This window comes from Xyrauchen texanus, chromosome 2 (genome assembly GCF_025860055.1).
Source record: "Xyrauchen texanus isolate HMW12.3.18 chromosome 2, RBS_HiC_50CHRs, whole genome shotgun sequence".
Taxonomy (NCBI): domain Eukaryota; kingdom Metazoa; phylum Chordata; class Actinopteri; order Cypriniformes; family Catostomidae; genus Xyrauchen; species Xyrauchen texanus.
In genome coordinates, this window is record NC_068277.1 from 54,845,074 (window position 1) to 54,858,652 (window position 13,579).

The 13,579-nt window shown below is 36.4% G+C and overlaps 1 protein-coding gene across 4 annotated transcripts in view; it reads left to right on the plus strand.

The window, feature by feature from the left end:
• The window catches only part of LOC127657353 (protein phosphatase 3 catalytic subunit alpha-like), a 172,087-nt gene that overhangs the window by 134,476 nt on the left and 24,032 nt on the right, over positions 1 to 13,579 (plus strand). For all 4 annotated transcript variants that reach the window (XM_052146101.1, XM_052146112.1, XM_052146104.1 and 1 more), the window contains exons 6-8: positions 4,583 to 4,722; positions 7,454 to 7,531; positions 9,993 to 10,087. In XM_052146101.1, coding sequence (XP_052002061.1) covers positions 4,583 to 4,722; positions 7,454 to 7,531; positions 9,993 to 10,087 — 313 coding nt within the window. The remainder of the gene's footprint in view (positions 1 to 4,582; positions 4,723 to 7,453; positions 7,532 to 9,992; positions 10,088 to 13,579) is intronic.

Here is a 13,579-nt window from a genome sequence, read left to right on the forward strand (position 1 = left end):
GGAAAACAGCTTATAAATCATACTAAATTATGTTTTTTGAAAATGTAAAAATGCAGAAAGTTTTCTGTGAGGGTTAGGTTTAGGGGTAGGGTTAGGTTTAGGGGATAGAATATAAAGTTTGTACAGTATAAAAACCATTATGTCTATGGAAAGTCCCCATAAAACATGGAAACACAACGTGTGTGTGTGTGTGTGTGTGTGTGTGTGTGTGTGTGTGTGAGATCACATTACAAAAGCCATCTCTGTGTCGCTTTTAAATCCTTTCCGATCTCAGAGATATTGATTCAGGTTTTATTATGGACTCACTTTCCCTTTTTGCCTGTAGACTCTGCTCTGTTCGGGTTTCTTTGTTTTTACAACCAGTGATTCCACAGAGGTTTGCTGTTTTGAATGATCCATGTTAAATTGTTCTCGTTCGTTGTGACAACAAGCTTTCAGGTTCACGCTACTCCCACACACGCGCTACAGAAGCATATTTTCTCTGTGTACGGATATGACGTGACACGTATGGGCGAATGAAGTACGCTGCCATTCAAAAGTTTGGGGCACTTGACTGAAATGTTTCACATGATCTTAAAAACCTTTTGATCTGAAGGCGTATGTTTAAATGTTTTAAATTAGTTTTGTAGACATAAATATATTGTGTCAACATATACATTTATTTCATTACAAAACAAACATTTTATTTTAAAAAGTTTTTGAAATTGATGACTTGGACCAAATAATACAACTCCTTTAATACTGTTTAATAAGCATCCCCGTGTGATACTTCAAGAAGGTGGTTGAGAAAATGCCAAGAGTACATTTCTGCAAAATGTAAGCAAAGGGTGGCTGCTTTGAAGATGCTAAATTTTGCGTATTTTGGTTTTTATGACTTCCCTAATATTCTAAAATGTGGAAGAAAAAAAAATTATAAAGAATGAGTAAGTGATGCCAAATCTGTCCCGACAGATTATAGGTATTATTATAGGTTTATCAAAATGTATTTGGGTAAAGACATGTTTTAGAAGATGGATTTTTGTTGCACTCTCGCATTAATAACATTTAGTTATAAAAAAAAAAAAAAAAAAAAGTTACATAGTGTAGCTTTAATTATAAGCACATTTATAATCAACGTTTCTATAGAGCGCAACAGTCTGGTTCCACATTCACATTCCTTTTTTCCATAGACTAATTGATTTTCAACGATAACTTATAAACATTTAAGGACAGTCCTTCCATGGACTCCAAGGTTGTTCATCGGTGGTATGCTTGAGGTATTTCAACTTCGTTGTTTAACTCTTTCCCCGCCAGCGTTTTTAAAAAAAAGTTGCCAGCCACCGCCAGGGTTTTTGACGATTTTCGCTAAACTTTAATGGCCCGCAGAATATTTTCTTCCATGAATATATGAAGATGCTATATATCAAAATAAAGATCTGAGCCTCTGCTTTTAGGCAAAAAAAACGATTTTATTTTATCTTCATTTGTTCTTTTTTATTGCCACTTGAACAGAGGTAGGTTTTGTCAAAAACAACATTTCGGACAAAAAGCTGAGAAAAAGGCATTTTTATCAAACAAGTGCTTTAGTATTAGTATGGTGTTCCACTTCACATTTGAGACGATCGCAGTCTGTTTCTTTGATCAAAGAGTTGCGTACTCTTTCAAAACATGCGCGCGGGTCTTCCTTACCGTATACCACCTAAAACACGGATACCCGGAAAATTCCGTGTTTGGCGGGGAAGTGTTTTTTCACAAAACCCGGAAAATTCCGTGTTTGGCGGGGAAAGAGTTAAAAATAATTTTTAACAGCAGGATTTCTGGTGATCAACGACACTACCCAATATCCTGTAGTGAAAGCTTCACCAATCAAAGAACTGTGGCCAAAAAAGCCCCTGAAAGGAGCCCTGGAGCGACCATACATTCCCATGACGTACTGTTAATGATGTGATCGAGTCTGTCTCCCTTCACCCTGAAACTACTCATATATTTGTACACATTGAAATATTTTGCAATAAGCATAACGTTATCTCTATACTTATAATCAACAACCCAAAATCAATAGTTTTATGTATTCCCATTGTTTTTACGTCATTTGCGGTGCTTCGTGGGATTGTAGTTTGTGCCCAAGTGAAAGACGGAAAGTGTACAGTCTTGTACTGGTCTTGACTTTTTGCCTCAAAACTAAGTTTGTAATGTTGTGTTTGAATAGAGAATTTTCCATTTCTTTAATCTGTTTCCTCCGGAGAGGTCTTTAGAATAAACCTGTAAGCACATAATAAATGGTCAGACTAGACATGCTTTAGAATTGCTCTCTGCATTTTCCTCATCTTCTGTAAAAGGCTCTTGAATTCTACAGTCGCAGTCCTTGTAATTGAATGGCCCCATTTCCATGAACTGTTACCTTGTGTTTTGTTTCTCTTTAATAGGATTTCCATAGCATCTGTGGGAACAAAACTATTTTCACCTTTCCTTTCTCACTCCTCTGCTAAGTGAAAAAAAAAAAATCTAAAACCATCAAGAAAATATGAATTGCTTTAGTCAAACTCTTGCTGTTATCTTGACTGAGATCAACAGCACTGATGAGTACCAATTCGGCTCTTATCATCCACACAGAGCTCTTAATTCAGTTTGGTTATAATTTAGAGAACTATTTAGTTTGAGCGATGGAGTTGCTCTTTGGCACATATAGTTTAAATGCAGTAGAGTCTTTTATTAGATGGCTAAGCTTTATTCCAAAAGGATGTTATCCTTGTAGAAAAACATGAACTTTGTAAGACCTTGACTAAACTTGGCATTAAGATACAGTCCTGAAAATCTGCATCTAGCAGTGTGTTAGCTCCAATTTTTCATTACATGTTTTCATCATAGCTCAAAAAGCATTACCAGTTTAATAGCTATTTAAATGCAATTAGTGGTACAGCTCAAACACGCCCAAAATTTGGTGCTGGGCACAATTTCCGCCAGTTCTGAAAGCTCTTAGTTGTGGAGGATAGAGCAGACTATCAAAATCTGGCATGCTTTACTAGACTTTACAGCGTCACTCCACCATTGTGATCCAGACATCTAAATCGTCTATTTAAAATATACATTAGACTACACTGTGCATCTGTATATATGCTGTTATAATGTTCTTCTCCATCATTTTGACATCATTTGATAAATTATTGCTGCCATGATGTACTCAAACATCATGGCAAACATCATGGCAAACATCTCTTTTTAATGAAATTCCAGTTACTGCCTGCTTTCTGTGGGTGGGAATAGTGCAACGTTAAGCCCAAAGTATAATTCGATTTTGATGTGAATGCTCAGCATCTGCGTACAGTTGAACCCGAGCCTGTCAAAGTATACTCCATATTTATTCTGGACTACAAGGGTTTAGACTCATAAAGATGTATTTTATAGTGCATGCTCGAGTTATACAAATGCAGGTATCTCCTGACCTCTACAGACACATTCTCTTGATATGCACATCTACTGTTATTGTTTTTACTTTCGTATCCTGATGTTTACCGGCAATTACATCCTCTAGTGTTTCTTCGTGACAGAAATAGTTTAAATGTGAGTTTTGCCACCTTGTGGACCCACTAATTAGTGCAAATAATTCCAGATGCATGCGCATTCTGCACATTAAAAGATGTGTGGTTAGAAAAATCGGGCTGCGCTTGTTCAGTGCTCAAGCACTCTGCTGATGACGAGATTTGCGTAGTATTGACGAAGTATACTTTGGGCTTAAATGGAGTGTAACAGTCAGGTTCCGGAAGTAAAAGTCACATTCATTTTTGTTTTTTCCATAGGCGACTTCATTATCTTAAAAACCTTTAAAGATAGCCCAACCATGAGCTCAGAGGTTGTTAATCAAGGGTATATGCGTCTGTTGAAGCCATCAGTCTGTGCTATTCAAACATACATTTTTAAGAAATCATATTTAATAGCTGAATCCCAGGTGAAGAACGACACTTGAGGAGAAACGCTTCACCAATCAAAGAACCACTGCTTCTGCACCTGCCGCCCATTCACATGTTCACAGTCGGTCTTCCTACACTCTTAAACTACATAAATATGTGCAAATATATATATATATATATATATATATATATATATATATATATATATATATATATATACTTTGACTTTTTGTTCAATTTTCAAATAAGATTTTGCTTGAAATCAAATTTGTAATGGCGTGATTCACCTTGGAGCTGGTTGGTTTGGTTCATGGCTTAGAACTCTTTTATGAAGGCTTTTATAAATTCCCTTTGGAAGAATGAATGTAAAAATACTTGCAGAACCAAGATGGCTGAAAAAGTGGGTGGGCCCTCTTGCGCTCTATTACGTCTGGCTAATAGTGTTAAGTTTTGTGAAACTATCTTTAAAAAGCCTAATTTCTCTAGAAATGAGGTGTGTATATGTGTGCTAAAAAGAATGATAGTGACTTGGTATGAATACAGCACTGTGGTATTTATGCGTATGTTGTGCCTACCGCAACTTTTTTGTGAATTTGCCCCATTGTGTTTTTTTCCATATGACTTACTGATATTTTACTCTCCATGTATTTAATCCTGTAGTACTCTGTAGTATATAGTGTATTTGTCCTTTCCAGTTAGACAGATTTAAAGAGCCTCCTGCCTATGGACCAATGTGTGACTTGCTTTGGTCTGACCCGCTGGAGGACTTTGGCAATGAGAAGACCCAGGAACATTTCACACACAACACAGTGAGAGGCTGCTCTTATTTCTACAGGTACCAAGAAAACCATCAAGCCATTAACACTAACTCTACACAATGCCACTCTACAAACATACACACTTGCATTTTTAAACATTAAACACAATGCAACCCAAGACAGAGGATTCATTGTCTTAGCTTGCAGTGTATAATATAAGCATAATGAGTTAAACGGGCAAACTGACACAAGTCAAGTCAAGTTGATTGTTTGTATAATACAAACAATCAATAGACTGTTATGGGAATGTAAAATGATTAGGTGTATTGTCTTTTTTTCGTCAGTATTTTGTGCTTTTGTTTTGCCCTTGCTTGAAAAATAGGTCTATGAGCATGAATATATGGAGTTAGACCCATTATCCAATGGTGCTGTATTGTTTGATTTGCTAGTGACTGCTACTTAAAGATGATTGATGTTCGGTATTGACTTCGCCTCAATAATGAGGAAGTGTCATAAGACTGCCTGCTATAGATCGGCAGCAGGCTGAAATTTGCTGTGTAAATTCAGTTATCAAGCAACTTCACCGAAAGCAGACCTGATGGAAATATCACTCTGTTGGTGGAAAGGAAATATTGTTTCGGATGAGCTCTGTTTTTAAATAGGTTATATAATTTTGATCGGACTAGATGGGACTTGGGAGCTTTGACATGACCTTTCGTTGGCTAAACAAAAGATATTGCAAGCTCTTGAAACCTTAAATGCAAGAGCGGAGTAACAGGCCTGCTTTCTTTTATGTATGCTTAAAGTATGCTTAAAGCACATTTTAAGCAACACAAACTCAAAATCTTACAATAAATGGTCACCTATGCTTTGCTGAAGGATATTTATTTGCCTGTTTGTGATGACAGGCTCAGTTACCACCACTCGAAACGAAAGGTCATTAACAAAAGCCATTATGCAACCCAACAACAAGCATCCCAAATTATCACCCATCAAGCACCAATAAAAGTTGTCTTTGTAGGGTGAATGAAACAGTTACTGGTCATTAACTTTAAGAATTTCTGCATAATGCATAATTTAAACTGCAATGTTAGAAAGCTAATTTGAGCCTCTCAATATGAGCAAATCAAATCCAATAGCTACAGTTGACCGATCTACTCAAGAAAAGGTTGCTCATCTTTCAAATAGCATTTACCTGAGTGGAATATTTCCTATCAGACATTTAGCTAGTAAGCCAATAGTTTTATCTTTTATTGATATAACTGCATAACTCCATTTGGCTATATATTCCTGCCATATGATGCTGCAAGTGACACAATGACCTGTGCTGATTCCTGCATATTTACATGGGAAAATAAGAAAAAAGTAATAATGCAAAATGCTGTTTCATGGCTTGTAAGAAACATTTGTGGATGGGAAATGTCCTCAATTCATCTGGCATTGGCAGAAAAGGGTATTTTGGTTAAATGCATTATTGACCAAGGTACATGAAAATGTTTAAATGTTCCTGTTATCTTGTACAATGAAAGTGAATGGTGAGAGGCTGTCATTCTGCTTTGCAACAACATAAGTGGGAGTAAATGATGACAGAATTTTCATTTTAGGATGAACTATCCTATCAATTAAATTGGATCTATTCTTTTTTTTACCAATGCCATTGATTATTTTAAAGATTCATTAATTAATCATTTATCAAATGTCAAGAAATATGAATGATCATTTGCATGAAAGGAAGAGTCAAAATCTCAATTCAGATAGCTTATAGAAAATGCCAACTCTGCTTAAAGGTTTTCCCACTGTATGATCCAATTGTTGTCATTATTATTATTATAATTCATAATTTATATTCATAGATCACCATTTATTAATATACAAGAAAGTAACAGACTTGACATTATTTACTATTATTTAGAGTTGTGTTAATGTAATACCCCCACACACACACACACACACACAGAGGGTTTTTATGTAGATTAGTTTTTTGTGTACAAATGCATGACCAAGTTTTGTTGTCCCTTAAAGGGATAGTTCACCCAAAAAAATATATCTTAATTTACTCATGCCATCCCAGATATTTTTAGACAAATATTTCAGCTCTGAAGTTCCATACAATGCAAGCAAATGTATTTCATATGACTTCAGTGGTTAAATCAATATCTTCAGAACCAATATAATAGGTGTGGGTCAATATTTAATCCTTTTTACTCTCAATCTCCAGTTTCACTTTGACATTCTTCTTTTTTTTCACATTCACATTCTTTGTTCATAATCGCCACCTACTGGGTAGGCAGGAGAATTTATAGTAAAAAAGGACTAAAATATTGATCTGTTTCTCATCCACATCTATCGTATTGCTTCTGAAGGTATAGATTTAACAACTGGAGTCATATGGAATACTTTTATGCTGCCTTTATGTGCTCTTTGGAGCTCAAAAATATACCTATTCACTTGCATTGTGTTCAGCAGAAAAAAGAAAGTCATGCATCTCTGGGATGGCATGAGGGTGAATAAATAATGATAGCATTTTCATTTTTGGGTGAACTATTCCAAGGTATTTTATCCAACAAGTATGTATGCAGTGTGTACAGTAATTTTTTGTTATTTTCTTTTTATCTCTTACAGTCAAACTTTGTTTAGCTTTAAAATTGTCTTTATGAAACAGGAAGGAATATGTTAAGAGTTCTTGTCTACTGAACATCATTCAAATGAAATTGCATCCCTGAACTAGTGGTAGCTAAATCCATTTGCCTTCAAGCTGTATATTCCAGTAATATTTATTCTCAACATCCCTTTTACATTTTTTTGCAGTTATCTTGCTGTGTGTGACTTTTTACAACACAACAACTTGTTATCTGTCATCCGAGCCCATGAAGCACAGGATGCGGGGTAAGTTTGACCGCATGCATCTTAGTTTTTTTTTTAGAGATAATCTATTTTCTTTGTTGTCAATAGCAACTGGTTAAGTTTCAGAGGCTGAAAACTCTTACACAAACATTGCTTCTTAATGAGATTTGTTAATTATGTCCTTTGAATGAGATGAGTATCCTCTATTGTGATAATTGAATGAGCATGTTAAATATAAAAACATTGGCGTTTTGTTGTTGTGTAATAAATAGTACAGCATTTAAGATAAAACTGATAAATATTGTCCACTGTTTATTTTTTAAGATGTTTTGAGCTTTTTGCTGTCTTCTATTGAATATCGCTCAATGAAAACTTTCCCAATACAATCCCCTCTGATGCAGCTGAGAGTCATTGAATTCCATGTATACTCTACACTTTGTTAGAACACGCTAACAAAGTGTGTTTGTTCTTTCTACCTGAAGGAAATCCTTTTAATAATCCTTATTGTATTTCGAGAGGGGTCTAGCTTTTCCAGCTGAGATTGGGCCTGCTTGCTTTGGGCTTGCTATCCAATTTTGTTGAGTCAGACGGTTAGCGCTTTCAGTGCATATATTGATTATTATAGAGTCATTGTTTGAATGGGTTGTGCTTTGCCAGTCTTTTGTCCCTGATTATAACAGCAGGGTGGTGAAAATAAGGGCAAAACCAATGCAAGCTTCATGCTGTTTAGTAGACGCTTTTGATTTAGAGCTACTTACAGTGCACTAATTGCAGGGAGAGTCCCCTGAGAGCAAAGCTGATGCGAGATGTCTTGCTCAAAGTGTGCAGTAGAAACAGAAGGACTAAGATCACAGTTACTCTTCAGAGCTTCAGAGTCAGCGCTGCTGGGGATTCAACTTGCAAACTTTGTATTAACGCCCCAGATCCTTCATTATTAGACTAACTCCATACTGAGCACCTGAAGAAAATGAGAAATTAATCAAAGCATTGCAGATGATTGTTACTCAACTGAAGTTAGAAACATAGCTTGTGACTATGACATTTATGATGGAGGAGATGTTTATGGCTGGTGATAATGGTATAGATGATTAGTTCAACAACTAATCGATAGCCAGACTTTTGACTATTGACATACATTCACTGAGCTCTTGATTAGTAACTCTATGGTCCTAATAAAGTGCCCGACGTAGTCCTCTGCTGTTGTAGCACATCCGCCTCAAGGTTCGACGTGTTGTGCATTCTGAGATGCGATTCTGCTCACTACAATTTTACTAAGATATCGTAGCTTTTCAGTGAGCTTGAACCAGTCTGGCTATTCTCCGTTTTCCTCTCTCATCAACAAAGCATTTCAGTTTTCAGAACTGATGCTCACAGGATATTTTTTGTTTTGGGCAACTCTTGAGACTGTTGTGCTTGAAAATCCCAGGAGATCAGCAGTTACAGAAATACTTAAACCAGCCCATCTGCCACGGTCGAAATCATTGAGATCACATTTGTTCCCATTCTGATGGGTGATGTGAACATTAACTGAAGCTCCTGACCCATATCTGCATGAGTTTATGCATTGCACTGCTGCCACACAATTGGCTGAAAATCAAATGAATAAGTTGGTGTGCAGCTGTTCCTAATAAAAGTGCTTACTGAGTTTATATACTATATATATAATTAAAAATATATATTTGTGGAAAACCGTGTCAGAAATTGTCGTCATTTGTGAGTGTAACTGAGTGTGTTTAATTTATACATTGATAGATCATTCATCATGTTAACTATATGATGCATTGAGCACTACTGCAGGTTATATAAAAACACTCTCCCCTGCTGAGTGTTAATTTTTAGAGGCAAAACAAATGATTCCTTGTCAAATAAGAATGATATCATAGTTTTACCAGCAATATATCTCATCTGTGATCAGATTATCTAAAGCTATGGCAGTTGTGCAGCTGACCAGTAATGTTATAGCAACAGCAGTAGGAACACCAACTAGAGAGACTGAGTACAGGTACTAGCAACATCCTGCAACAATTCTATGACAGTGTGAACAGGGTTTTACTTGATCCATCTTCGCAACAAGCACCAAACTTTCCTGTCCTTATGTCTGCCATAATTATGAGGAAATTACTTTTAAACATTAAACACAATGCAACCCAAGACAGATGATTCATTGTATTAGCTTGCAGTGTATAATATAAGCATAATGAGTTAAACGGGCAAACTGACACAAGTCATATAATACAAACAATTAATAGACTGTTATGGGAATGTAAAATGATTCAATGTATTTTCTTTTTTTCCTCAGTATTTTGTGCTTTTGTTTTGCCCTTGCCAAGCAAATAGGCTTAAAATAACTGTTTTTAACCATAATACCGAGGATTTGGACCTGTTGTTGAAGAGACCGAAATGGCAATTTAACAAAATGAAAACACAACATCAATTAAGATGTTTAGTGAAAGGAGAAAATCCCAACATAATGACAGTGATGTTCTTTTTCTTTTGTCTGCAGGTATCGCATGTACAGAAAGAGTCAAACTACGGGCTTCCCTTCTCTCATCACTATCTTCTCAGCTCCCAACTACTTAGATGTCTACAATAACAAAGGTATTATGCACACATATGTCTGATTGCTCTTCAGCGTGTGAGCTGACTGCGGGCCAGAGGTCCTGGTGTGGTTTGCAGTGTCCCTGCTGAGCAGCAAGATGGACAGAAGCAAGTTAGTCAGCACTTTTAGAGAGTGAGAGAAAGCCAGAGATGAGGTGATTTTGCCAGGCTGCATTTTGTCCATTTGCAGATAATGAAATGGTGAAGATGCATCAGTTGATATAGTGCCTACTATATACTAGTATACTCTCTCACCCATAGCAGAACACACACACACACACACACACAAATAGAACTTTATGTCATTATGTGCTCAGTGTCTGTCAGCAGCATCAGGCCTTGGTGGGCATATGTCTCCATCTATCTTTTCCTCTCACTACCTATAGGTTTCATTTTACGTCTTCATGCCAAGTACACAGTTAAAACACTGTTTTGAGGTGTAGGACAACACTATATGAGTGTTCTCTAATGGTTGTCCTTTCACAAAGCAAAGATGAAGACAGAACATGGTCCCAGCAAGGATTCTGATACTTGAGCTACACTTAAATTGTATTACTATCATTGCATTAGAAAAAAAGTGTAATCTCCAAACAAATTATGCTAGAGCATTGGTAGAGCTTTTCTCAGAACTAAGTCCTTGTTTCTGAGCCATTTTTTAAGTTAATTTAAAGCAAAAGGTGTCAAAAAGGTGTTGTGTATGTATAAAGTCAGTTCCCCTCAAGTTCATACAGGTGTACCAGAGTAACCACAGGTGTAATTAACTATATGTTCTACTTGCGTTTTACAACCACAAAGTGTCAAAATGTTCCTTACAAAAACCTTTTTGTTAAATGTTTTGCTAGAAACGTTTTCTTGTACAATATTTTATATAAATGCTTCTTGGTTTAATATTTTGCTATGTAATGCATTGGCATTTATACCTAATTAAAAGCATCCAAATATATTTTGGGGTGTCTGTTTATAGAACTTGATAGAATAAAAATGGTCTAGGGCTGAGCGATAAAACAAAATCGATATTTATAGAGGAAAAAAAATACTCAATATTGATGATACAATTTTGAGTAATTTCCGATCATTTCGTGTATGTTCTACATATGATCGGGTCAGGTGCGTGTTTGCAGTTCAGCACAGTTATACACAAAACTAAAAGAATCACAGTCATCAAAGCTGAAGTATATAACTTTTTCAGTGTTAAAGTACTTTCTTCTATCCCAGCTTAATATGCAGAGACAACTATAAGTAACCCATTCAGAGGTTCTTGAAAACTGTAAACACTGTGCCACTGTGGTGCTATAAAAATTCCTGTTTGTTTGAAGTGACCTGCTTAGACCCTGTCCACTAACATTACTTGACCAATGGCATGAGTTGGGGGTGGGACTATCTATTTGTTTGTTCAACATCAGATGAGGGGCATAGCTGTTTGGAAAAATATATATATTTTTGCCAATTCCATTCTGTGGAGTTAGTGTTGCAGACATTTCCTTGATCTTTTGACTTAAAAGAGGTTATTGTACTATAAAAACATACTGTACATTTCAGAACTCAAAACTTCCACCTCACTGCAAAAAGAGCATTTGTTGAAACCAAACTGCCAAAATTAATCGTTCTCTACTTCCTCCACATTGTGATGTCACACTTGTGTAGAAATATGCACCTGACAGCCTCCACAACAACACATCAACACTTACTTTTACTTTTAATCAATTCCATAACCCACCCAGTAGCAGTTATCAGTGATATAGCAAGGAGAGAGCAGGTCAGTTAAGAGCAGAGAGCCAATCATAAAAGTGGGTGTTTACTGACAAGTGTTAAAGGAGAAGCAGCATGAAAACCGTCAGAAGTACAGTGGGTACGGAAAGTATTCAGACCCCCTTAAATTTTTCACTCTTTGTTATATTGCAGCCATTTGCTAAAATCATTTAAGTTCATTTTTTTTCCTCATTATTGTACACACAGCACCCCATATTGACAGAAAAACACAGAATTGTTGACATTTTTGCACATTTATTAAAAAAGAAAAACTGAAATATCACATGGTCCTAAGTATTCAGACCCTTTGTTCAGTATTTAGTAGAAGCACCCTTTTGATCTAATAGAGCCATGAGTCTTTTTGGGAAAGATGCAACAAGTTTTTCACATCTGGATTTGGGTATCCTCTGCCATTCCTCCTTGCAGATCCTCTCCAGTTCTGTCAGGTTGGATGGTAAACGTTGGTGGACAGCCATTTTCAGGTCTCTCCAGAGATGCTTAATTGGGTTTAAGTCAGGGCAGATAGAGTAGTATGGGTAGTATACCACTCCGAAATCACCCCAAGTGTTTCTGACAGAGGGTCAGAATGAGGGTGGAAAATGATCATGTTTTTAAAATGTATGACTGGTTTTTGTGCAAAAACTTTACTAATATCAAAGGTATGCCATGAGTATTAGCTGGCTAGTGTAGCAAGACAGCACTGACAAAGCAATACAGTTTTTTTTAGTTCAAGTGCCCGTATTATGCTAATTTACTTGCATGATTTTATTTTGGGGGTGTACTAGAATAGGTTTAAATGTTTTAATGTTCAAAAAAATTATTGTTTGTAAAAATAAATCCATCTCTACACTTGATCACTATTCATGATAGTAAGAACGAAAAACAATCTGCATAATTCTACACAATTGTAGGTAAAAGTGGGCCGCGGCTGATTAGCAAAACTATTTCAAGACAATAACATTAGCTTGCAGGTTAGCAGAGGCCTACAGCTGTACATTGGGTGTACACTGTAGCTACAACACAAAATTTTAAAAAACGTATTTGAACTCTTGGTAGCAGATAAATCCACAAATAACATAATGTACTTACAGGTTGTGATCCTGAAGTACCAGATTGTCCCAACAAAGTGGGAACTGCACCATCTTTCAGGATTAACCATCTTGAAAATCTGGAATTGGTTGTGGTTGTACTGCTAAATAATTAATTTAATTTCATCTGCCTTTGGAAGTCTAAACAAAGAGGTTTTGCTTTTGCAGTGAAGAAAACAGCATCTTCTCAACAACACAACCTCAAACCCAACTCATCCTGGCGTCTGCTACAACTACTTTTGTTTGAGGGTGGGCCAAAGTAGCCCTTAGACAGGCATTAATGCAATGAGTGACATAGTGACGTAGATACTTTACGGAAGAAATGGCTGGACTGCAATCCATTCGTTTCCTGTAGTTCTTGAGCAGTGCTGTCTGTGGGAGAGAATAACAAAGGCTTTGTATCTTTGCAGATGTTTTACATGCACAAACAGCTATATTACACACTGAAGGAAAGGTAAAGTCCTAAAAAGCATAATAGGGCCTCTAAACATCATGATCCATAGCGCTGTCACAGGCAAGAAATTGTTTCTTCCCTTTGTGATGTTTATTGGCATTTGCAGTCCAGGTTATGGTGCAATACAGCCACCTACTGAGTTGGTGTGTGAAGCGTCACAAGAAAGTCTTTCAACTGAGTCAAGCGTCTGCTGAAAACGAT